The 26,527-nt window shown below is 30.4% G+C and overlaps 2 protein-coding genes across 2 annotated transcripts in view; one reads left to right on the top strand and one right to left on the bottom strand.

Annotated features, from left to right (window-relative positions):
* The window catches only part of LOC129962388 (uncharacterized), an 84,198-nt gene extending 60,261 nt beyond the window's left edge, over positions 1-23,937 (bottom strand). The window contains exon 1 of the mRNA XM_056076142.1: positions 23,792-23,937. Within this exon, the coding sequence (XP_055932117.1) occupies positions 23,792-23,831 (40 nt within the window). The 5' untranslated portion in view covers positions 23,832-23,937. The remainder of the gene's footprint in view (positions 1-23,791) is intronic.
* LOC129962395 (toxin CSTX-20-like) overlaps positions 1-26,527 on the top strand; it is a 385,421-nt gene that overhangs the window by 292,120 nt on the left and 66,774 nt on the right. The gene's annotated exons all lie outside the window — the stretch shown is intronic.

The following is a 26,527-nucleotide window of genomic DNA, read 5'->3' as shown; positions in this document are numbered from 1 at the left end:
ATTATTGAAAAATATTTAGTCTTTTTATACATAGGTGAGTATAATTGTGCAATTAACACTTTAAAAATTATTAATGAAATATCTGAAAAAATTATTTAATTAAGGATTTTTTTTCTTTGAGTTAATACATTTCTCTTCCACATTACTTTATCCAATTCTGTATTCGAAAATAAATCTTCCTGTTTTTATAAGTTGACTTTTTAAAACGTTGAATTAATTGAATGTTCATATTTAATAACAAATTGGCGCAAATCCAATAAAAAAATTTCCTGGATTCCTTGAAATAAGCAGAAGTATTTGAAATTCAAAGTTTAGTTACGTAAGCAAGACGATTTCACATCCATATGAGGACTATAGTGCGTTGAACTTTACCATTTTGAAATACAAAGACAACAAGAAGTGAGCCAATATCCTTTTGTCGAAATTTCACATTGAAGGTACTTCACCCCGGCAAACTAGCGATTCAACAGACTTAAGTGTATATCCCCTAAAGAGTCTAGATTATGTTGTGTTTTCTGTTCTGGTATATAACATATGTTTATAAATACAGCATTTTAAATATCTTAGGATTATTTTAGTGTTTTTTTTTCCAATCCTTCATTGTTTTTTAGCATTTAGCGTTTAATCGCCCATGATAAATACATATTATAGGCAAAAAGCAAAACCCAATTATTTCATATTGTAGATAACTCACTTTATTTGAAACAGGTTGAAATGCTAAGTGAAAATTCTTGTAGCTAAAAAAATTCGAGTCGGCAGGAAATATTAATTTCTGTGCAGCGTTACAAATGGCGCTGGCCATTTATATATACTGATTCATATCAATGATTCTTTATTTTAAGTTGATCTTTTTTCAATTTCTCAATGTCTGTTCAATTTAACTACACTTAAGTAAGTTCCGCAACCTTTTACAATTTGAAATTCATCTTTACTAAATTACCCTTTAATACATAACCTAAACAATTTGTACTCATAAGAAACGCGAAAAGTGAAGCGCCGATTTAATTTTGGAATCCGATCCGTTACATATCTTGGTGGATAGAAAATTATATTTCATTGAACGCAATGTTAGATAGTATATGTGGATATGTTTATCAAAAGACCTTTTCATCTGAATATCATCTTACCCTCGATGGATCTATTAGTGGGTCTCATTATGGGATCGCTGTGACAGCAACACTGATAATGTGGTCAGTTACCGAATGCCATCCCACCTACAAGCATTGCACTAATCTCTTCCAATGACATGGAATCTTACATTGGATAGATGGGCAATGCAATCACACACCACTATTATTAATCTTCAGGGAAAGCGATAATCGCCATATTAAGTATACGTACTGCGTCATAAGAGAGTCACTGATCTGCAATTCAAACGAAAATCAAGGCGTTCTGGTACTTACTAAGTCATGTGGAGTATTTGAAGGATAGCCCTCGCGAATATTAAGACGAATAATAAGTCAGATACAAAATAGCCATATCCTGCCTATGTGCCAACCCTTTTTGTAAGAGTATCACCCGTAAATACGATTATATCAAATTGTTCTACCCTTTAAAGAGGCGAGAACGTACTTATTTACCCGATGAGGATCAATGAATACGCCATATCCAATGTCAGTGATAGCATGTGAGTTGATTTGATTATAAATATCATATTAAAATATATTTATCTCTGTTAAATCTCCGCTTAGCACAATGTCAGCAAGTACAGATCATTTTTCATTGTTTTTTTCTTATATTCGCTATGAGAGATAGGATCGACTAAGCTATAGAAGAATCATTCAAAATTAAATGGACCTGTATTCTAATCTATTATATAAATAAAAACATAAAAAGATAATAATTATTTAATTCGAAAAATCAATACAAAATCAAGTTTTAAATTCAACATAATTCTTGTAATGATAATTAGCGGGATGACAAATGTTAACTAAGTTCTGACATGAAACTCTTCAGATTTTCTAATAAGCAAATTTAACTGGTGAGGCGACTCTTTTAAAAGAATTCTTTGAGTCAACCGTATCATGTTCCTCAAGTGTTTTGGCAAAACGTCAAGACGAATCATTTGATCCGTGAGTGTGCTAAGTATTTTAATTGCCACAGCGCAATCAGTAAGCTAAGATAATTGTTAAACCAGGAAGCAGAAAATTGCTTCTTGGGTTAATAGATGATCGTTGGTCTTCTGTCCAAGAGACTGCCTGCAAATTCTGACTTTCGCGACAGTTAAATTATTTTCGCCAAATCGCCAACAAAAAAATATTGTAAAAAAATCGCCAACAGTTTGGCGAATTTTTACGGCCCTCGGAAACGGAAAAGTACCGTAAAGTGAATTATAAAATCATAATTTTGTTATTTTCTCGTTTACGAAATATGCTACGAAAAAATATTAAAATCGAGAACAAATTCAAATTTGAGATTTCCAAAAATTTTCTCCCAGAGTCTGAAAATATACAGTTTTGGAATTAGGTCTGTCTTGGAATATGAAAAATACGAGGATTCAAAAACTCTTTGAACTAAATCGTGAAAATTTCATAAGTTTTTTTTCCGTTTGTTTTTTTGTTGTTGTTGTTGTAAATGTGTGGATTTTTATCAAATTTGAAATAAATTTATTCGCACGAAGTCATTCTATCCGAGTATAATTTGGGCTGCGGTGACTTGGTGGTTAAGGTCTAGCCTTCGAAACCGGAGGGTTGCAGGTTCGAGACCCAGTTAGACCGAAGAATTGTCTAGTAAGCGGGTCTAGTGCACGTTGAATCTGTCGGGACCTAATGTCCTTCCGCTGGTGTTGTGTGGAAGTTTGGAGAGGGAGTGCCAGTTCAGGTATGGTTCTCGTCATTTGGCAGCAGTTCAAAAACACGAGGTCCGTTCCAAAATAGCTCTAGTGTTTCTTTAAAACGGGGCGTTAATTTGAGCACGTGGATGTGTAAATGTAAAGTGATTTATGAATGAAATTGGGTACGCAAATTTGGCATCCAAGATGTAGATCCGTGGCAAATTTGGAACCAAATCCACTGAGAAGTTGAATGTCTCCTGAGTATGATTACAAATGCAGTAGTTCAAAAACACAATGATTTGGATGCAGGACTGGATTAAACCCTTTAGTAATCTTTAAACAATGGAAGTTTCGAAACCCCCTTTAACCCCAACTTCGAAAGTCAAATATACTTTATTTTTATTAAATTTAATTTAATATCTCTATAAGCATTTTAGTAGTAAATTTTGGGAAATTGCGGATCAGTTTTCAAGAGATTTGATTTCAGTATATCTAGCATTAAAAAAAATGCAAAATTTTAATATAAAAGTAATTTTGCACAAAATAATGAAATAAAAATTATCAAAAGTTTCGTCGGAGCCTATGTACTATTTCTGATTCCAGTGTCCCTTTTCCCCAACTAAGATTAAGCTTGCGACTACGAATAAGGCATCATTAGTTATGATTTTTTAAGAATTATTGTCACCGACATAGAATATATATCTTATGTTAAAATGTTTTTGCGGATGGAGAGGAAAGGGAAAGGTTAAATTTGCGAAAGTTCATTTCACATGATTTCGCTGGCGTAACACTAAGTTTTAATCGGTAGAAATATTGTTTTTAAATTCCATTTGCCTCAGATCACAAACTTAAAGTAAACGCGCAAAATGAACATCGTAGGTCCATATACGAAATATTCGCCACAAAAGAAAATGAAACAGATCCATATTATGCATTTCTTCGTTGGACACAAAGTTTGATAGAGGTCGATACCTCTTTCAATTCAGAAAACATCAAATGACCTTCATCTAGTCCGTTATGACAGTGCTTTAAACATCCTTTACGTACTGAAGAACAGAGTGACCACTGGCATTTTATAACTGAGCGAGATCTGTAATCTATACAGCACTGTGCTTTGATGAATTTTATCATTTTATCAGCGAATTAAAATTAATAATTAGATATGTAAACTGAATATAGGTAATTTTTGCCCAAAAATTATAAATGAGCTATTTTTTTAATTAAATTAAAATTTTAGCATACTTTTATTTTCCTAACAATATTTCTTGCAATCTGTATTCTTGTTCACAAACATTTATGCTACTATAAATTGAATAAGTACCTGGAGTCCGAAATTTGCCCGGCATTCTTTAAAAACTGTGTTTTTCCGGAGAAAATATTTAGATACGAATCACACGAGGATTAGATACGAGGATTTCTTCGATTATGTTCTTGAGATGAGACTTGGCTGCGTAAATTAAAATTAAATGCTTTTCTTAAAGGTTTCCTAGGCATTGTAAATTGCACAAATTGGCAACAAATACACATTATAAGTACACCATACGAGCTCCTTGGTCTGACCAAAGAAAAACATATCCAACATTGATTTGATGCCCAAATTCGGTAATGTACGATAATTTGACTGGTTTACACAATAATTGCATTGTTCCTTAGGGATGTTAGCCGAAAATATTAGTATTCGAATATTATCATAAAGCGGCGTCACCTCACAAAATTTTTAGCTATTAGTAGGTTGTCATCTTATGGCAAAAATGCAAGTACCACAAAAATTTACGAGATGAAGTTATATGACATTGTCAGCATGAGAGCAGATAGAAAAAAGGCTATAATAGTTATAAAAAAATATCTTTGATGCGTTTGTGTAAAATCGCGTTATTTTAGGAAAGACATCTAAATAGACAAAATTAAAAAAACAAAATCTTATCTAAATATAAATTTGATCCAAATCGTTAGAGCCTTTTCCGAGATACATGACGTTTACTAGGTGAAAATCATAAAAATATATGGAGTCGGAAAACTGTTGGAAAGTGCAAAAATTAATAAAAAATAACAAATGCTGTTTCAACATTGAATTTTTTTTAAGTGAAGGGACATTCTTAAATGTTTCTTTTCATGCTGATAACACGCGGATTTGATGATTTAGGGGGTCGTAAACTACTGAAAATGAGAAAGGACTTTAGAATCTATATTTGCAAAAATATTAAAACTTGAAGAAAATTAAAAGCTTGAAAATGTAATATATTCTATGATTTGATATAATTCTATAAATTGATATATTCTATAATTTGATATAATTCTATAAATTGATATATTCTATAAATTGATATATTCTATAATTTGATATAATTCTATAAATTGATATATTCTATAAATTGATATATTCTATAATTTGATATAATTCTATAAATTGATATATTCTATAAATTGATATATTCTATAATTTGATATAATTCTATAAATTGATATATTCTATAAATTGATATATTCTATAATTTGATATAATTCTATAAATTGATATATTCTATAATTTGGTATAAACGTATAGTGTGAGAACAGGAAAGTTTTAAAGATATTCTAGAAAAACTAAAATGGGAACCAGAAACCATCGCTGCAACATCAGTACCGATGTTCGCAGACAGCGTTGTCAAATTCGAAAGAGAAATTCAGAGCAAAGATAATAGGCATTAAGTAGAATTTCCAGAAAATATAGGGTCGCAGGTAACGTTTATTCAGTGAAAATCGCAAAAATAGATGTCGAAATGACAATCAGTCTGGCGAAGAGAATGGCCCTATGAATGCGAGGATTTGGAACAAGGAAATAGAGAAGAAGCCTTCTCGAATGTAAATTTTTCCTGCGTTCGAAAAAAATAAAAGCAGCGAGCAAGTATTCATTAACTAGCATTGCAGAATTGATAGTCGTTAAACTTCATTCGCAAACATCAAGTCAGATTTCACGAATGCAACTAATATGTTCTGGTGCTCCATCATGCACAAACCAAATTTTCTGTCGTACAATTGTCGACGTTCCCTGCAGTAAATCCGGAGGAACGTGCTGGAAGAAAACAAGTTACTTTGTGCTGCTGAGGTGGTCGGGCAGAAGATACAGTCCAAATAGATGACTCTGCCCAGATGTTAATATCAAACTTGTGTTGTATGTTCAACGAAATAGTGATGTGGGGATTTTCGAATGATCAAATATTCGAATTGTGCATGTTAAAGATACCTTCTCTCGCAAAGCACGCTTCATCTGAGAATAAAATTCTAGCAAAAGTGCATTGTCTTGTGTGGCATCAAGCGTCCAGAGTGCGAACTCCACTCGATTTGCCATTTACATTGAAAAATGTTACCTGCGACCCTATGTTTTATGGTAATTTTTCACTACTTAACGCCTATAATCCTTGCCCTGAATTTGTCTTTCGAATTTGACAACGCTGTCTGCGAACATCGGTACTGATGTTGCAGCGATGGTTTCTGGTTCCCATTTTTGTTTTTCTTGAATATCTTTAAAACTTCCCTGTTCTCACACTATACGCTTATATCAAATTATAGAATATAAAATTCCTTACATTTTCAAGCTTTTATTTTTCTTCAAGTTTTAATGTTTTTGAAAATATTAGTTCTAAAGTACTTTTTCATTTTCAATAATTTACGATCCCTGAATCTGAATCGTCAAATCCGCATGTTACCAGCATGAAAAAAAATTTAAGAATGTGCATTCACTTAAAAAAAATTCATAGTTGAGACCATTCATAGTAGCACACCATTTTTCTTTTGAAGATGGAAATATCTCAAAGGGATTGTGTTAGTTTATCGATGAATTTTAATATATAATATATTGGAAATTCAGATAAATATTTGGTTAAAATCAAAGTAAACTTGCACTTCCGCAGTCCTTATAATCCGAGATACCATTGAATAGATACACAGAGAGATATCTCATTTCATAAACTCAACACTTCACCAAATTCGTCAAAACGAATCTTTATTGATTTTTTCTTTTTTTGCCGATGACAATATATTTTTTTTTCTTCTCTTTATTACAATAAAGTAAAACTTTTTTTTCTCCATGTATTGCAAGAAAATTTCCTTTCATTTTGGAATCTTATACATTTGACACTATAAGTTCAAATACTATGATAAATTTAATTCATCTTTCATGGCTGTTGATGGAGGTTGTATACCTTTGTTTCCAATATAAAATGGTTATATTCTCCTATAAATAACAAAAACTACTTTTCACTTAATAAACCTAACGAATTATGATTAAATCTATTTGCCAGCAAATTTTCAATAGCTCTCATCTAATTTTCTATTTGTTAGAACATCCTTTTACGATGTAGGATAGAAAATAAAAGAAACTATGTTCAAAGGTTCGAACTGAATTGGTGACGTCCGGATGCAACAGGTCGTGAAATCGAATCGATTTACGCTCGAGCACTCCTACCATGCTTCACTTCATGATATTTGTCTCAAGGTTGTGAGGATTAGAACCTTATTCTGTCAATACTTGTTCGCCAACATGGGAAAAAGACTTAAACTTGTCTCGGAATCAAAACACACACTGGGAAATGTCTGGCGACAGCTCTCACGATTCTGTTTACTTTTCCAATTTTTGCCCAATTTCGGGGACTTTTCAAGACTAGACGCCAACAATCATCTGCATATTTTCTGCATTAAGGAGATAATAAAACGATAGATTGAAATGAGTAATCGTTCGAGTGACGTTAATGAAAGAAAAACTCGGTTAATAAATCTCGGTTTAGAAGTTTTTATGTCTGGCATCTGATAAGAATCTGAACAGGTAACAAACTTGAAAGGTTGTTTGTTTAATTTTATAATCTTAAAATTTCTCAGAAAAATTGGAGATTTGTATGCACGCATGATTATGAACCTTGATAAAGACGTGTTCAAATTGGGAATTCCAAAATAATACATTGCTTTGCTTGAAGTTTAATTTTAAAACTGTTTCTATAATATATTTTAAGAGGTGTCCTTCGTTATTTATTTTTCAATTAAAAAATTAAAACTAAAGAAAATGTCTGTTGGTAAGTTGGAAAGGTAAGGATGTACTTTTTTTTCTGAAGATTTAAGAGGAAATTACATATCAACCTCACTCAACAATTTTACCATCAGATTTTATAAGCTTTGGAATTATGACAAGAATAGAGAGTGGTAAGAAATTCAACTGACAAAAGCTTTCCCTGGGGCCGATTTAGATATTCTTCATTTCGATGCAGTACGCATTATGAGGACCCCACGTTTAGTTAATTAGAATTTAATTTCCCATTTTAAAACTTTATTTTAATTTAATCTATGTTTTAAGGATTTTTAGATTATTTTTATTGCCGTAATTTTATAATAGTGTACGTTTTCACTAATTTATTTACCATGCCTTATTACTGCATGGCATCTGTGTACACAATATTATGCAAGCAAATGCTCGATATTTAAAATACTATATAACAAAGTGAATGTACTAATAAGGACAGGAATCTGGCCAATTATATTTTCTTTGTTTTGCATATAAAGGATTTGACTAATACATTTTTTAGAAATCTAATATCAACAGTCTTTATTGTTATTAAGTGTTTGCATGTATTTTAATCAGCGACATCTATTGGTAAACATGCGAAATATCTGTATAAACGACAATGGTTTTAGGTTTTACCAATTTACTATTACTTTATTGCTATCATTTTGAAAATTTTCCATTTAGTATTATTGAGTTATTCAGTGTATAAAGACTCCCATCATGGAACGCTCCAAATTGTATTTTCCACAATCATTGCTTTTTTTTTTTGTTTGATTTGAAGAAATGTACTACCGAAGCCCATCAGACGCTTTTAGAAACTAATGGTGATGCTGCTCGGTCATATCCCAATGGTCGGTCTTGGTTTCAACGATTTAAGAGGGGTGATTTCGATGTCAATGACGAAGAACGGCCTGAAGAACCAAAAAAAATTCGAAGACTATCAGTTGCAAGATTTATTGCAAGAAAATGGAAAAAATATGTAGAAAGTGATGGAAAAATATTTTCATTGATATATATTGTAAGAATTTTTCTCAATAAATGTCTTTTTAAAGTGAAAAAATGATCAAAATACATGCAAACACCTAATACATATAAATCATATTTCAAAATAATACTCTCTTTTTCTTTTTAAATTGAAATTAATCGAAAAATACTACAGAACTCAAAGCTCTAACTTTAAGCTTTACTTCCTAGATTAATGAAAAGTAAAATTACCGCATTCATTGTATAAATCATCAACCGCAGCGAAACACAGTACCTATTTATAAATCCCACACAAACAATCCTTTGAGTCCAAACATGAACTCTAACTTTCGAAACTCAGCAAACAAGAAAACAATGCGTCGACTCAACAGAGCAGCACTGCAAAGCAACTGTTGATTCCGCAACTGTGTGCCTCATAAGTGACGTGTTCAGCTCCAGATGAGAAAGCCTGCCTCGATGTTTGATCGAAATTAACCTCGCACAACCTTGCAAAACAATAGTCGCTGCTTGCCGCCGGTTCGCTTTCGAACGAAGGTCGCCATTTGCTTTTTTCCACCAAAAAACGGGAGTTATTTTGAGTGTTTCTGGAGCAGAAGGTGCAACTTCCTGTTTTCACGAGATTCAGGGCAAGTTGATTGGTTGGTTGAGTAAACTTGGCACGATTCTGTAAAAGGATTTAAGGTGCTGTTTTTTCTTCGACGGTGAAATTTTCACGTGATTTTTCTTCAAGGATTACCTTCCTTTACGGGGACAAAATGGATTTATGGATATAGACCTGTTGATTTAAAAGACTAAAACAAAGGATCCCTTCAGAGAGCAGAGCTAATAAAAACGAGTTACATAGGCATAAACGGATATATCCAACCAAAGATAACTTTAATATTCATAAACAAAAGTGAAAATATTAAGAGCATATTTTCATAAACTCTCTGTCTATTAAGAACAAAATGAAATTATTTATGAAATTATATTCGAAGTACAGTACACCCCCGAGTATCCGGCCTAATGTGGCTGTAGGACTGGCCGGATAACAATAAAGCCGGATAGACCGGAGTTCTATAAACTCATTTCTTTGTCCACCAATACCAGAAGATAAATTTTTTATACCAAAACTCACAAAACTGTTATAATACGTATTTTCTCACTTCTTAATGAATACTAAGCCCTCCATTTATCTCAATGTGAAAGTAGCTTCCACCCGGTGAATTATAGAAGCAACTGCCGATAACGTGTCGAGTTAAAATAGAAGACTCTGTACTGGTAGTTTATATACTACACTGCACGTATCAAGAATTTATTAGAGAAAAAGTAAGTGAAAGGATATAAACTGTTCACATTTTAACATAAATTCTGTAATGCCCAACTTAAATACAGGAAACATAAACAAAACATTAACATAAAACGTAGGCCTAATTCTTAAGAAAATTTTCTCAAACTGATTTCATTTTACACTGATAAATGATTACTCAGATATGAAAAGGTAAAACTAAGATAAGAGTCACAACTTAACAGTCTTTAGGTTTTGAAAAAGTCCTTAACATATGGCTTAATATACGCCTTGCCTTCATCATTTTATTACGGCAAAAGAAAACTAGACCGGATAGTAGGAAAGCCGGATAGTCGCGAACCGGATACTAGGGAGTTACTGTACTATTAAATGAGAATACTTCTTCTGAGGCTTCATTAAAAAAACATAGATTAAACATAGTTTAAAACGTTCTACAACAAATGTTATCATGTTAAAATCACGCCTCCAGTCAGATATAAGAAATACAGGTTCGAGACCAAACACCATCCAAGCTCCAGTTTTCGCGCATTCAATATTTTGTCGTACATTAAACGTTTTTATGAAAATTTAGAAAAGGGACTGCCAAGTCAGATGCTGATTCCTTCATCTAGTTATATGGTTACACTGTAAGGCGTTCGTTTCAAAACAGTTTGCATGCAGTTTCAATTAAATAAAATCATGATTTATGGACTTTATATAAAATTTTATATTGTTATGGCAATGAGTTTTATTATAACAGAATTATTCACTATAGACAATGATATAGGTTCACATCTGAATCATCGTGGTTGCTTTATCACCAACATTGTGTTGTTAACTAATGCAATGTATTGTAATTACAGTTGCTATCGCAATGTATTGTTAACTAATGCGTATGAATGGTTGACCAAGAACTTTTATTTAGTAAAAATACCATATTTTTGATATTTCTTATCTGATAAGGTACTCTTTAAAATCTCTCTAAACTGATCATGATAACTATGTAAAATGAAAGAGTTCTCAAACCTGCTTACATAGATAATAGAAACCTGATATATTACGAACAAAATTGTAAGATGAGTTTAATTTCATTTTATTAGATGAACATCCCAACTTGAAGCTATATCGGGACATATCTCTTAATAATGTTCAGTAATCATTAAATTCTCACTCTTCAGGCGTCAATTTAATGGCGGGAAAGCTACAAAGATGTGCAAGCACCAAATTAAACAAACACAGCATATTTTATCTGGAAGAAGTTGATTGTTTAATAATCAGATCATGTTTCTTTAATACAAGCTGAGACTCAACCGTTGCATACCCTTTTACCGAGAAAAATATTAAGAGAGCAACTAACTATGAGGATGGCCTGCACTCCCTGAGTCTCAAAAATAATTGTTCCAAAAATCATAATATTTTGAAGTTAAGTCACTACATTTTTATTTCGTCTTTTAAATATTATTTCATTGATGGCTATAATGAACTTTCAGAATAAAAGTAGAGCTATATATTTCAAATAATTTTAAGGAACCAGTCTTTCAGAGTACTGATCAATATTTTTAGTAACCTATAAAACTTCATGGACCCTAGACACGTTCACAACAATCGCCTACTTTCAGTCAAACTCCATATTCTAAAACATTCTCAAAAACACAACAATACTGTATGCACATTCGGAAACCCTAAAAGGGTCTTCTAACAACTAACTACATATATTTCGCATTTTTTTATAATAAAACTCATGATTTCTAAATATGTCATTAGAGGTCTCTTGACCCTCATCACTCCGCAGTTTTGAGTGAAATCGCAAAATAAAAAGTTGACACAGACCCCAGCCTTGATAACTGGATGGAATTTGCTATTTTAATTCGCCACTTTGTAAGCATGTCTAACCAATACAAATGATGTATATTTATTCTGCACGCATAATTTCAATTAATACTTTCTTTGGTAGTAATACCATTTAATCCATCGAATCTGTCTGGTATGCCTAAACTACAATCATTAATTTGGTGGACAAACAAATGGCCACTGAAGGGTCAGATTCTTTCACCCCGTAACTTTTCTGAATACTCTCTAATAAAAGCGTTATCCCCAACCCACTTAAAATTATAGAAAATCGACAAATTCATGAAAACAATGACTGATCGGATTTCAATTTTTACAGTCCCATACATGAACACACAGCTCATGTGTGGGACTGTGTATAGTAAAAATTCCCAGTAATTTATGTATTAATTGCAACGCAATCGCGAACAATAGTTAGGAAAAATCAATGTTTGGCTGACTCTATAATTTTTCCTGCATTTAACATTGTGATGTTCGGTTATTAATCGCTTACATATAAGTACAAAAGTAAAGGAAAATTTGAAGACATATTTTAGAGACTTTTTTTCGATTAAATATGATAAAAAGGAACTAAAATTGTCTTTACAAGATCACATACTAAATTTCCTTTTGGTATGTCAATGCCTTTGTGAGTTATTGTAATTACATGCATGCAGAAGTACAGACCGACAGATTTGGTTGAAACAAAATTTTACCTCGATAAAATAGGCAATTTAGATGCTAAAACTTTAAATCTAATTTTATTTCCCTTAATTCTTACATTTTTTTGAATTATCGCGTTTACATAGTTCTAAAATCAGACAGACAACCGATCTATCTCTAGACGAATTTGATTTCAAATTTAGATGCTTAAACTGTGTACTAGATTTAATCTATGTAGCTCTTTGCCTTTCTTAGTTGTCTTCTTCACTTGTATTCGGATAGCTGTACAGACGAATTCCATCCGAATAGATTTATTTCAAAATTTGTCATATATATGTTATATAATGTTATAATAACAAATATAATGTTAAGTCCATGTCCACCTCAAAGCGGTTTTGAATTATTGTGTTCACAGACAGACAGATATAATTCCAATATTGCAATTTTCAGATACGGTTGAGAAGGGTTCTGAAACGTTGAAATTTTTCAAAATCTCGAGGAGAATTTCTTAAGTTACAATTTCTTTGTCTTTGTATACTTCGCATACAAGAAAGTAACAATAATTTCTTGGCAGTTTATTCATGAAGAATCAACTATTATTACTGCCAAAAAAAAGACGAATAATCAATTAAATTACTTTGTTGTTTATTCTTACATATATTTTTTTGGTATTATAGGAGCCGTTTATTTTGAAAGTGAGGCAAGTCCATTTTTGAAAAAAAAATGGAGATATTGGTAGTTATAGATAAAACTTATTATAACGCGGTACTTTCAGAACGCGGTTTCCATATAACGCGGAGCTGAAATTGCTACAGCCCTCCTATAACGAGGTACTCGTACAGCGCGGTTTCCATTCAACAACGTCCCATCAGTTCTTTCCATGCACCCAATGGATGGTTTTAACTGGGTATGTTTATATAAACATTCAAGCTTATCGGTTTTAGTCGTCTCAGAGCTCTTTCACGCTATGTCTCGTTGGTGACCAATTCTTTCTAAAATTTTGTCTGCACCGTCCATTCGTTTAGCTTTTTGCTGCTTAATTTGTGGTTTATAATTGGACAACATTACACAATACTATAAATAATATTCTTCAATTGTTCTAATATAATAATAATAAAGTAATTATTAACCCTAGATTTGCATCATGTCAACACACAAAAGAAACAAGGAAAGGATTTAAAAGAAAGTTTATATCACTTGAAGATAAAATCCAAATTTTAAATCGTTTAGAAGGCTGGGAAAAAATATCGTCTGTTGCAAAATCAACAAATTTGAATGAATCTACAATTCGAACCTTAAAGAAAAATGCAGATAATATAAGGAAAACTATGGCAGATGGCTGTCCGTTAGGTGCGTTAGGTCTCCATATAACGCGGTACGAATGATGTGATTTGTACTAATTCTGAGTTTCTTATAGCGCGGTTTCCATACAACGCGGTAGACGGTTTCCATAGAACGCGCTACGAATTAGCCTGGTTGCTGTATGGTGAAGCAAATGTGGCCGTTTGATATCATGTCTGAAATCTAGGGTGTTTCTATTTATTTATTTTTGATATTGAAAATCGGTGGTTGTACAGTATTCCATAAATAAAAAAAGTATATCTTAATTTTGTGTTTCGATAATAATATGTTTACTTCCAACACAGATTGTTCAGTCCAGTGACAATGAAATAAATATCATTGATCTCAAATTTTTGTTGTCAGGACATTCAGTTTTATCGAACGTGATTTTGGAGTGGTAGAACTGGCAATCCGGAAAACCAGAATACATGAAAATACATGAAATGAAACGCATATATTTATTTTCAACCCAACCTCTGGAGAAAGCGGTTTTAAAAAGAAATAAAAACAACGATGGGGAAACCGTGAATTTTTTAACTATATACTGGATCAGATTTACAAGGGATGCACCATACAAAATGCTCTACAAAACTTCGATAGAACGAGATGCTGAATTTAAAATTATCGATTTGCCACCACAACGAGGAAGAATAATTCATTTCAAAAATATAAAATTATCTTTTATGTATGAAAAAAAGGAGACCTATTACATCTGAAAAATGCAAGGACATGATGGATTTATTAATTCAATTTAATTATGCCTACGTATAAATTGAAAATGTATAATTTCATTGAAATTCTTAATAAAACTGAATTTTTTTTGTTATATTTTCTACAAGAATATTTTTTATTTTGTTTCACTTTTTATCAAATGAATAAATAATCATAAATTTTTGAGTAGTATTTTTTTTATTATTGATGCAACTGAAATATTTCCCAATTAAATGAACGTTTACAATAATTCATTAATTTTAAAAGTGAGGCAAGTCCATTTAGTTATAATAAAACTCTTATTTTTTTTTTAGTCAGCACTATTGGATTATAAACTTACATTATATGGTACCACAAAATAAAATATATATATACAGTGGCTCCCAAAATTGAGTATACACTGTACTCATTCTTTTTTAATTTTATTGTTTTTGATCTTAACATTCCTTTTTGTGGCTAATATTTATAAGACCGATAAAATATACATTAACAAAAGTATTAGGCTAAAAAACAAAAATGAGGAATCAATAATATTTTTATTACAGTAATTTTTATGTCAAAGTTGTAATTTCCAAAGTCACAAAATTGAGTATACATCTAACAAAATCTGTCAACAAAAAGAGAAAAAGATAAATTAATAATTTGTTGCATATCCTTTTGCATTTAGAATATCTTGTAAACAACATTGAGTTGCTTGTGGCAATGAGTTGACAAGAGTTTGAGTTGTTTCGCCGGATATTTTCGACCATTCTTCTTGTTATACTCTTTTTAAGCCTTCCTTGCCCATAATATCGTGTTTTTGAACCGATTTTCCTAATTGTGCCCACAAATTTTCAATCACATTGAGATCTGGAGATTGAGGAGGGGTGTGTAATTGCAATTTACAATTATACAACAACCATAACTTAATTATTTTAGCTGTAGGTTTTGGGTCATTATTTTGTTTAAACAGAAAACTTGACCCTAAACCCAAATTCTGGGCACTTTGTTTTAAATTGTTCTTCAGCATATCCAAATATTTAATTTTGTCCATGATTCCATCAATGAAAACTAAATTCATCACTGCTTTTGCAGACATACAGCCCCATACAAGAAGTGAACCATCTCCATTCTTGACAGAAGGATTGGTATTTTTAGGAAGAAGTTCAGAATTGGGCTTTCTCCAAACATAACATCGACCATCACTACCAAAAACATTGAACTTACTTTCGTCACTGAATATTACTTGATTCCAGAAGTCAGGAGGCTTTGAAATATGACTTTTAGTAAATGAAATTCTTTTCTCTCGATTTACTTTTGAAATGAATGGTTTTGTTCTGGCCACGCGACCATTATAATTTGCTTTTAGGATTACTCTTCGAATTGTTTCTGCAGAAACATACATTCCAATTGTTCTCGAAGTAGATGTAGCAAGTTTTGTAGCACTCACCTTAAGATTGTTTGCTACCTCTCGAATAACTCTGCTCTTGGTCGTGGCACTGAGGATTTCTTTTCTTCCTCTTCCAAGTTTATTAGCAATTTGCCCATACATTTTATACTTCTGGATTATTTTTTGGATGCATACGTGCCTCCGTTGAATTTACCTTGCAATTTCTCGTAGAGATTTACCATCTTCAGACAATCGAATAACAAGATTCCGAATTTCAACATTTGTTTCATTTCTGGAGCTCATTATGATGACAAAGACGTTTGTTTTCGCTTGTAAATCAATGATTGCTAATTAAAGTAACAAAACTGTCTTACTTATTCATTTGGAAATAAATAAAGGTAGTCAAGTCGCATATTTTATAAGGTGTATACTCAATTTTGTGACTTTGGAATTTGCAACTTTGACATAAAAATTACTGTAATAAAAATATTATTGATTCCTCATTTTTGTTTTTTAGCCTAATACTTTTGTTAATGTATATTTTATCTTTCTTAAAAACATCAGCCATAAATAGGAGTGTTAAGATCAAAAAGAATAAAATTAAAGAAAAAAGAGTATAGTGTATACTCAATTTTGGGAGCCACTGTATATATCTATTAATACTTACCCATATTTTTAAATTTATTGAAATGCAAATCTTTAAATATCTCGCAATAACAAAAAAAAAAAAAAAGGACTTGCCCCATTTTCAAAATTAACGGCTCATATAATGAGAGAAAGTATTTTTTTTCTTATAAAATTTATAGTAAAAAAATATTCATTTATATTTATTGAATGGATATTTTTACATTTATTGGATATTATTACATTAATTGAAAACTAATTTTTAAAGTAAAACATGTAGTATGTATATAAAATTGCAAAATTCACTGTACAAATAACAATATACAATTTTGTATCACCGTATAGTGTAGGATAAATCAATTTGAGATCCATATTTAAGTTAGAAAAGAAAAAAAAATTAAATTTTGTTTCCATTGTTAAAAAATAAATTTCACGTTTCATCGCATGTATCTGATAGAGGAGAATTTTTTTTTTTTTTTTCCGAAATGTAAACATCACGTATTTTGGGAATCTATCAACACTAACGGTCTTTTGCTTTATCTTAGGTTTCGATTACATGAGTCATTAAAAGAAAATACCCATTAATCAAAGATATCAGTAATATCTTCGATAAGTTCCGTAATATCGTTGTAATAATTGACGGATTACGAGTTTAAAATTCGTAATTCTGTTTAAAATTCGTAAAATTTAAATACAATATTGCATGACCTTTTAATTCCCAACTAAAATTCTCTATTTAAATAAACTAATGTAAAAAATTACAGAAAAATAAATGAAGTTTTGAGCTCAAACTTTTAATCTAAATAATTTTTTTAAACACTAATTGCTTAGTTAAAATTTCATTATTTCATCTGGTTAGAAATGTAATATGTAAATAATTTTTCATCTATCTTTATATCATTCAAACTTAAAAGGAAAAAAATGTTATTTAATAAATAATGATTACTGGATAAAAAGAGTTTTAAATTATAAAAATTCTAATGATTAAAAATAAAAATAACAGTAATTTAATTGCGAATCAACTTATTGAGATTTGCTAAATATTATAAATTAAGCTAATATAATAATTCACTCCAGTTTTGAATGGAATAATAATAAAATCCTTGGAAATACTCAATCTTTAATGAATATTTCCGGTCATTTCCGGAAGTACTTTCATTCTTTCATTTACTTTATAGAGCCTCTAATTAAATAGACAGAAAGAAGTTGTTTTTGTTATAAAGTAGTATTATAAACACTTGTTTTATTTTTTGTTATTGTTTTTAGAAATTTTTTATACGGCAAATAGAAACTTAAAAAGAAAAATACTATTCAGAGTTAAGAAAATTAAAGTGAATTTAATATTTAGTTAATTTGATTTAAAATCGCATTTCTTAAAACTGTTTAATCAATTAGAGTTTCATCAACAGCTCCATTTTTAATTATTTACACGAAAGTTTTTTTTTTTTAAAGAAAGAGTGTATCGGAAGATGAGAAACTAAGTTCGAAAGTATGCATTAATTTAAAGAATGCAGAAAATCTCATAATCAACTTAATTAATAGTTGATTAATTTAAAGAATGCAGGAAACTACTTAAGGCGAATATTAAAAGAAAGTCGTGAAATGGCTTTCATTAAAAAGATTGCTTTCTATATCAGCTCTAAGTAGCACGTTTTTCTACTTTCCAAATAAAAATTGAAATGCGAATAAGGAATTCTGTGTCTAAAGAGAACATTGCAGATCACATGCCTTTGTCGAGATTGTTTTTCATTATATATATTTGAAAACAGGTATAAGCTAAAGAAAATTGCTTTTTATTTCAAGGCCACAAAATAAACAATCATTATTTTACTATTGAAATAACTTCCTGGAAATCCTATTATTTTTATTAATCATTTTCTTCGTCCATTTTTTTTCTTTTTTACGAGTCTTCTGGTCGTAAAATAAATGTTCAATAAAAATTTTAAAAAAATATCCACGAAAATACAGGAAGTTAATTAAATTCTACAATGATTGAAAGTGTTTTAATTTGTATCTGACATTACAAGGTACAATCAATAGCCATATAACAGAAAATAATCAAACAATACTACCATGCACCGCATAATTAATGATTGTACGGAACGATATGCTTAAAAGTATAGCTATATTTTTCTGTCTTTAAAACCTGATTATATAATTATTATGCATCTGAAGAACATAAGAATGGTGGGTTTTTTATTATAAATGTAATGTAAATTACACTTATAATAAACTTTTTACTATAAATTCTTTGTTCATTGCAACTATCATTTGTGTAATGCAAATTCCAGAATTTATTACAAAATTAGTGTTTAAAGTGATAACGCAACAGTCTTATAACATGGACTTAAGATAAAAAAAATTATAAACGCATATCATTTGAGGAAAAAAGATAAATTTCTATTAAAACTAGTAGAGTTTAATTGCTTGTGCTACGTAAAAAAGCTGAAGAAGAAAAATCATATGTCTTGCACAAGAATATTTTTGTGGCGAATGAAAAATTGAATGAATAACCGCCAACGTGATCATGGAATTAAGCTATTTCATGTTTAAAACTGCTTTCTTCTAATTATCAAGATTATGTTCGTATAGTAACGAACAACTATTCGGGACGACGGATAGCACTGGTCAGGAAATTGTTCAGAATTGGCTTGAAATTGTTTCCTTTACGTTGTAGATATAGGTGATGTTCTACATATTACACTTTAAAAAAAGCTGATGATTAACGGACACTTACAATCACGTGATTTTCATGTAAGATAACCATCGTCGAAGCTAACCAAGCATGATTCCTGCCAAAGATTTTACGATTCTGTGCTTACTATGACATTGAAACCTGAATTTGCATGATAAAAAAAGTTATTGTAGAAAACAGATTTTAATTTTTCACTGAAAACAACTCTGCTTGTAGAAGCTAAAATAATCGCAGGTGAATATGAAATCTAAGTATAATGGAAATGACAATCGTATGTAAGAAATGATAAAATATTAAAAATCTTTTTTGTAACAATTCGAGCTCCATATTTAAGTGTAAAAGTGGTTTTAGAGTCTTTAAGCGAGAAAACTCTTGAGCCTGCACTCCTCTACCAAAAATCAACCTCATAACAAATTAAATTTTTTTTATTTAAATTTTGTAGGTTTTGTTGATGTTGTTGTTTTTAATTTGAACTAATTCTTATTAAAGATTACCTTCAGAATTAAACAATGATAATTTTGTATTCTATGCCCAATTCTACATACATATAATTATTCTGTTATCACAAAAGGTAGCTTTCTGTTTGTAGTGCTTTTAGATTTTATATCGAATCAGTAGAAAATAAACACGCCATACTGTTTTAAGTAAACAATGAAACATACATTACGGCACATAGGAAGTTCCAATGCTGTATAGTTTCATTTATTTTTATGCATTTTTATTAACATTGTAGATTCTTAGATTCGTTGCAGCGTCATTGACGACAACTCAATTTATCTAAGATGTTGCTAGATGAGTTGAATTATTCTCAATTACACTATTACATCAAAGGTCAAATTTTAGATGAGATACCAGAGCTCATGGGGGATAGATGCTTGAGCAAACTGTACAGAAATGTGTGTATGGTTCTGAAATAACATCAGATTTCGAAAGAAATTTGTAAAGAAATTTGAAATTAAAAAATGCTGCAAGGAGAAAAAAGGTATGCTAAAGAAATTAAATTTAAATTTGAAAAATTAAAAGCAATCAAAATTTTTGCCGAATAACTTGGTAGTCAAATGCGATTTATATATATATATATATATATATATATATATATATATATATATATATATATATATATATATATATATATATATATATATATATATATATATATATAGTTCTTTTCATATACTTTAGTTAAAAGCAAACATAAAATTAACCCCAAGCATAAGATTTTTATTAGACACGAACATTATTTACAAATTTACTAATTTTCTCAGAGAATAAATAAAACAAATATTTAAACATGATATTATTCAAAGAATAGCATTATCTATCTTTAAAATTCTAAAATTTTCCTAAGTTTTTTTATTGAAAGATAGTAATTGATTTGGTTTGATTGTCATTTCAAAATTAACAAAGAGAGACTCTATCGAAGGAAGCGGTATATTTAGATATTGCACAGGCTGTATAATTTAACCAAGGAAATGCGGAATCTCTTAGACAGCTGCACGACAGATTTAAGTTCGTTCAACATGCAATAAACGATTTCAATCGCTTTCAGCTGCACTGTCGAGTGAGTGCTGTCTGCTGTCATTTCAAGGCCAAACATTCCAAAGGTGCGGTACACGTCAGTCATGAATCTGAGCAAGCTCTCTTTTTTTGTTATGAAGCAATCGTGCGTTAAAGGTTTGTAACTACTTGCAAAAAATGATTGTCCATCTGACAAATACACTAATTTGGTAGCCAACTTCTTAAAATAACCCACTCTTATAAATTGATTTATTTTATTATATTTGAAAAAATATAATATTTAAGTTCCTAAAAGACATACAACAGCCTAAGTTCAAATTAAATTAGTGAAATTTTATGCAATGAAAGGCATTTAAATTATAATTAAAATAAAGCATTTCTCGAAAGCATGAAAAACCGCCGCATATTATTTAGTATTGCATCGCTGAGTTGCATCGCAATTGAAAACCATCATTTAAAGCAAATATCTTTGAATGAAAAATGCTAAATTTATTTGTTATTTACGTATATCATATTAATAATTATTCCAGTTAAAAATGAACTAAAACTTCAACTAGTTTTGGCGTAACCGATAAAAAAATATATTCATATTTTAATAACATTTATATAAATCAAAATATCTGCTTAGATGCAAGCAGATAATTAGTTTATTTTTAAACTGAATTAAATTAATAATATTATATTAGGATGCCTAAAATAAAATTTGTTCGAAAGGGAGCAAATTTAATTACATTGAAATGTTTATTAAACACTCGTTTGATTTATTTATATTCTGAATGATGATGTGTGACACTTAAGCACTTATTTGAAAATCATATAATATAAAACATTACGTCAAATTTAAATCTAATTTTAGATGAAATCTTGTTCCATATATTTCGTGATCGGAAGGTACAGTTTGAAAGAATTCAAAAAGGAGTTACTACTACTACCCTGCCGAAACAACCTGGGTAGATTGAATGACCAATGACATGACAGCAAGCAAAAAATTAAGGTTAAATTTAAAGGACCATTACCGATCACTATATAACCCCTCCCAGAGGAACGCATATCCTGTCTCTGGAAGGGTCGTAACCTGATCCTGCAACAGCACTATGATCACCAGGGGAGCGAAAAAACCATGTCATAAAAAATAAATTCTACCTCATAAACATAGTTTTCCTCAATTAAATATAATTTTAAAAGCAAAATCTATTGTAGATTCTACAAAGAATTTATGATTTTAATAATCAGCAAAAATTTACAGAAAAGGGCGGAAATGACAAAATTAAAAAAAAAATGAAAGTAAGTTTTGAAATTGTGGTGGAAATTTACAATGTAAACAGCTCTCAGCAAGAGAAAAGAAACTGAAACTATTTAAGATGGCCTGATTCTATTTGATGTATTGTAAGCCAGGAAATCTGATCCCACAGAAATCGAAACTAATAAGAGCATGGTCCATCACATTTGATTTAATAACATTTAAAAGAATTGTAATATGGAATCCGGATACTATAAAAATAAGATGACTCACCCTATTTATACTGAAAGCTTTTATTCGGTTTAGTTAAATTAACATTTCCTTTAAAAATTATAAAAGTCAATTTATAAGTTTTGTGAAGGATCTCGTGATTTCGAAATTCGATCTGATGACGTGATGACAGCTGGGCCGGTTACCCTTTTCCAAACTTCTACCTTAATCCAATGTGAGGGCGTTTGCTCCTCGATGGCAGTTTAAATGTGTCCTGGTTCACATGAACGGCGGATTTTCTACGGAATCGGATGTCACGCTTGCAATTCTGCTTTGAACTAAGATTCTATTACAAGATCACAGCGGCGTTTCAGTAAAAACCAAGAAAAATCCTTTAAGAAGATACTTTTTCAAAAAATAAATCCTAATTCAACTTTACAAAAAAAAAGAAACAATTGCAATTTACAGAAAAATAATTTTAAAAAAAAATGGGAAAGTTCTAAATATTTTATTTCAAAATCGAGACAAAAGGAATCCAAAATCGGGATGGACTCAAGAAGCTCAAGGCATCTGTTCAGTTTGTGAATGCTCTTCACATTCATTGAATTGAGCAATTATAAAACCAAAGAAAGGAAATCTAATGTCTCTATTTTTCACCTGAGCAGATGATGAAAGCTTTAATGTGTGCCCTAAAGTACTGTACGTATTCTCCAATGAAGTATAATATCTATTTGCCGATATTACGAGTTGGAAAAATAAACAACAGGATACGATTACTCTAACGATTCTCAAATTATCGTGTTCCCTTCGTCAGATGATGCAAGAAAACAGATTGTGAAGACACAAACATAAAAAATTATAAAAAATAGTAATGGGAAAATTTTAAAAATACTAATAGTTAAAACTAATATTAGAAGAAGTTCATTATCCAGTATGCTATATTTTTAAAATTATAAGATTTATTAAAAATGGAAGGAGATTAAAGTTTCAGATTCAAACACAAAAAAGTAGCGAATCCTTGAATTACACGCGAGCCCAAAATTAAATGGTTCCCAAAAGCATTTTTTAAACAGTTAAATTTTATTCATTCTTAATGTTCAGCAATAAAAAAAATCATTATAAGATAATATTCGATAAAATTTTACCTTTTTATTTTTAGATATCGTAATAAGAATTAAAAAGAACATTTTGGAAGTTTCCATTTCGATGAGGGTTATCAATTGAAATTTTGACCCTTAATTCTGCATTTATACTAAACTTTTTTAAACAATTTCTTTTTCAAGTAAAAACACGAAACTTCCGAAAAAATTAAAAAAAAAAAATAATGATGATTTGTTAAAAATTTTTTCGTATAAAATTCTGTTATCCATTTCTAGAAATTAAAATTTATTACTGTTTCTTTTTTTTAATATTTTAAATAATCTTTTTAAACAATTAGTTTATTTCTTATTTACATTGCATTATGAAAAAGAAATAACTCGTATTACTGTAAATTTTAAAGAGTGGAAATGTATAAATATATGTAATATAAACTCACCGCTTAGAGAGAAAAACGTGAGCAGTAGTAAAGTATCCATTTTCCTTTCCAACGATCACGCTCAACAGACACGTTCGAATTCACCGGCAACACGCAGCATTGAGATCTCGGATCGCCAACTTCTTTCTGCGCTCTCTCCTCACAGGATTACGTCACGGCTAAAAAGGTGGGGCTTGAGATGATCGGCACGCATGCGCCCGAAAAGAGCCGTAGTCCGTTTACTTTTGTACTACTTGTTTTGAATGAAATTTCACCCGTTTTTCCGGCCGAATGTGTTACGTTTAAAAAAAATAAGTAAACAAAATTGTATTCTGTTTTTAGAAAATGTTTATTCAAAGCAACGTGAATTATATTTTATTGACAGTGTTTCTAAATTAATAAAGAAATCCTTAGAAGGGTGAATATTATCGTAACAATTACATTTTTGCCGAGTTATTATTTCTTAGTAAATTCAATTAAATATTCCATTTAGACTATCTGACATTGCGTTGTCTGATGCTTTAACGTACTTGACATAAAGATTAATTGACTTCGTTCAACTTCATTGGGAATTCATTATTTATATTTAAGTTTTAGATTTCGAAACACGTCAATGTTAAGATAAAAAAAATTATTAATACAATGTAATTTGAAGAATTCGAATTCTTTGATAGTTCTTTTTCGCTTATGAGACGCTTTTTTTCTATGAATGTCATATTAAAATTTCTTTAATAATGAATTCAAAATCAAAAATTCTAAAATTATTTTAAACTGAGATTTGCTCTATCTCAAAGGTATCTGGACGCCTACCTTACTTTTTGTGCCCTCCATGATTGAACATGATTAATTTTTTTAATGCTTTAATTCTTTCGCAGATATATCTGCTTTATATTGCATTCAACCATAAAAATTATTATACAAATGCAAAATTCCTCAAAAAATTAAATAATTTAGATATGAATTAGATTTGATTTCTTTTCGTGCAAATTTACTGTATAGTTATTGCCTTTAACCCTCTCGATGCCAGCCGGGCGGTTTGGGGCGGTTTGAGAATTTGCCCTATAATATCCACGTGGGTCGGTTTGGGGCGGCTGCTAGCCGTTTCAGGGGAGATGGGTATTAAAAGAGGCTACTCTACTAAACACTCCAGGTGGTCCTCGTTATCGATGACAATCGCGGCTTTTTCACAGTAGTTTCCCCTGTGCCTTAGGGCGGTAGGGGTTGAGGAGGGATTCAGTAAATAGGTTGTTGGCGTATATTTTGTATTTTGAAAGGGTTTTAGTTTCTATTTTCATGTGTTGTTAGCTCAAAACTGGAAAGACTTTTATGGCCATTTATTAAAAATTTTCCACTGAAGTGCTCTGTTAACGATGAATGAAATGTAAGGATACCGACAAGTCGTTTATTTTTCGAATAAGCATCAGAAGCTCTTTTCAGTATGAAGACTATTGTAATGATATAAAGAAAAACTATTGCATTGTCACTGCAGCCTATTCTCATGGCAGTTTTCTCACAAAATGTGTAGCGACTCTTGTTACTGTAGATGGAAGTCGCTTTACACTCCAAGCGTCTTATTCTGTCATCAAAGGACTGTGGAATTTCTGAGGCCAAGTACAAACTTCCGCTTTCAAAATAGCAATAAAAGACCAGAAAAAGATTGGGAGTATTCTTTATTGCCCCCTTCACAGAGTGAGATAAGTTATATAAATACTGAGTTCCTTTTTCAAATGCCATTCTTAAAATTTCTCCAATTGTGAATTTCTACTTTTTATTTTACGTACTGTGAATCGGATTTTTGGATTATCAGAGTAATTTTTGTATTGAAACTCTTATTATTTTTTCATTATGAGTAAAAGAAATCGTGAACACATTGAAGAAGAAATTAAAGCAATTTTACTTGCTTCTGATGAAAGTGACTGCGATCTATCAGCGAAGATGATGGTTGGCCAAAAAATGATACTTTAGTTCAGCTCTCGTTTATTCTAAACAAAGAAGCAGGAGACGAAACTAATGAGGATCAGATAAACGAGAGAGATGGAGATGAGGAGTCAAAAAAATATGCGACTATGTTATATAATTTGTTATATAATTTATATAACAATGTTATATAATTTACTTATTATCAAAAATTTGCAAATGATTCCCTCATGCGTAAATTTATGAAAATTTCATATGAAATTTTCTTTCAAAATTTTATCTTGACTTAATAATATAGAAAACTTCACATAACATTTTAAAAGCAGATTTTCAGCATGACAGTTTATACTAAAAACATAATATTTATGATGAATGTAATAATAAATGTGTTAAATCTTCATGTTTAGTTAATGAAGAATGCAATAGAGATGAATGTTTTAGTAAAATGTTCAGGCTGAAAACTGAAGGAATGTATTTTCAAAATATATTTCGCTGAGTAATTTTTTTCCCGAATTTTATTTCATAATTTTTGTATTTTAGTATTAAATAAAGTTTAAAAAATATGTTATCTCATCTATCGAATTGTCTCGATAGATGAGATATATAAAGTTTGACGTAATATATTCCTTGGTTGGACAAAAATTTTAAAAGTTATATTTTAAAAGATTAGTAAAAAAGAGTGGCAAAATAAAGATATTTTTGAAATGTATATATACTCCACATTCTTTTTCGATTATTTAATGTAAAAGCAAGAATGCGTAAGGTTTTGGAAAAAAAATGTAAAAACTTCTTTAAAAATTTAATTAAAGTTCTAAAACTTTTCTCTTGGTATCACTATCG

The sequence above is a fragment of the Argiope bruennichi genome, chromosome 2, assembly GCF_947563725.1.
Source record: "Argiope bruennichi chromosome 2, qqArgBrue1.1, whole genome shotgun sequence".
NCBI lineage: Eukaryota > Metazoa > Arthropoda > Arachnida > Araneae > Araneidae > Argiope > Argiope bruennichi.
The sequence above is the reverse complement of the archived record's forward strand: the minus strand, read 5'-3'. Positions and strand labels throughout refer to the sequence as shown.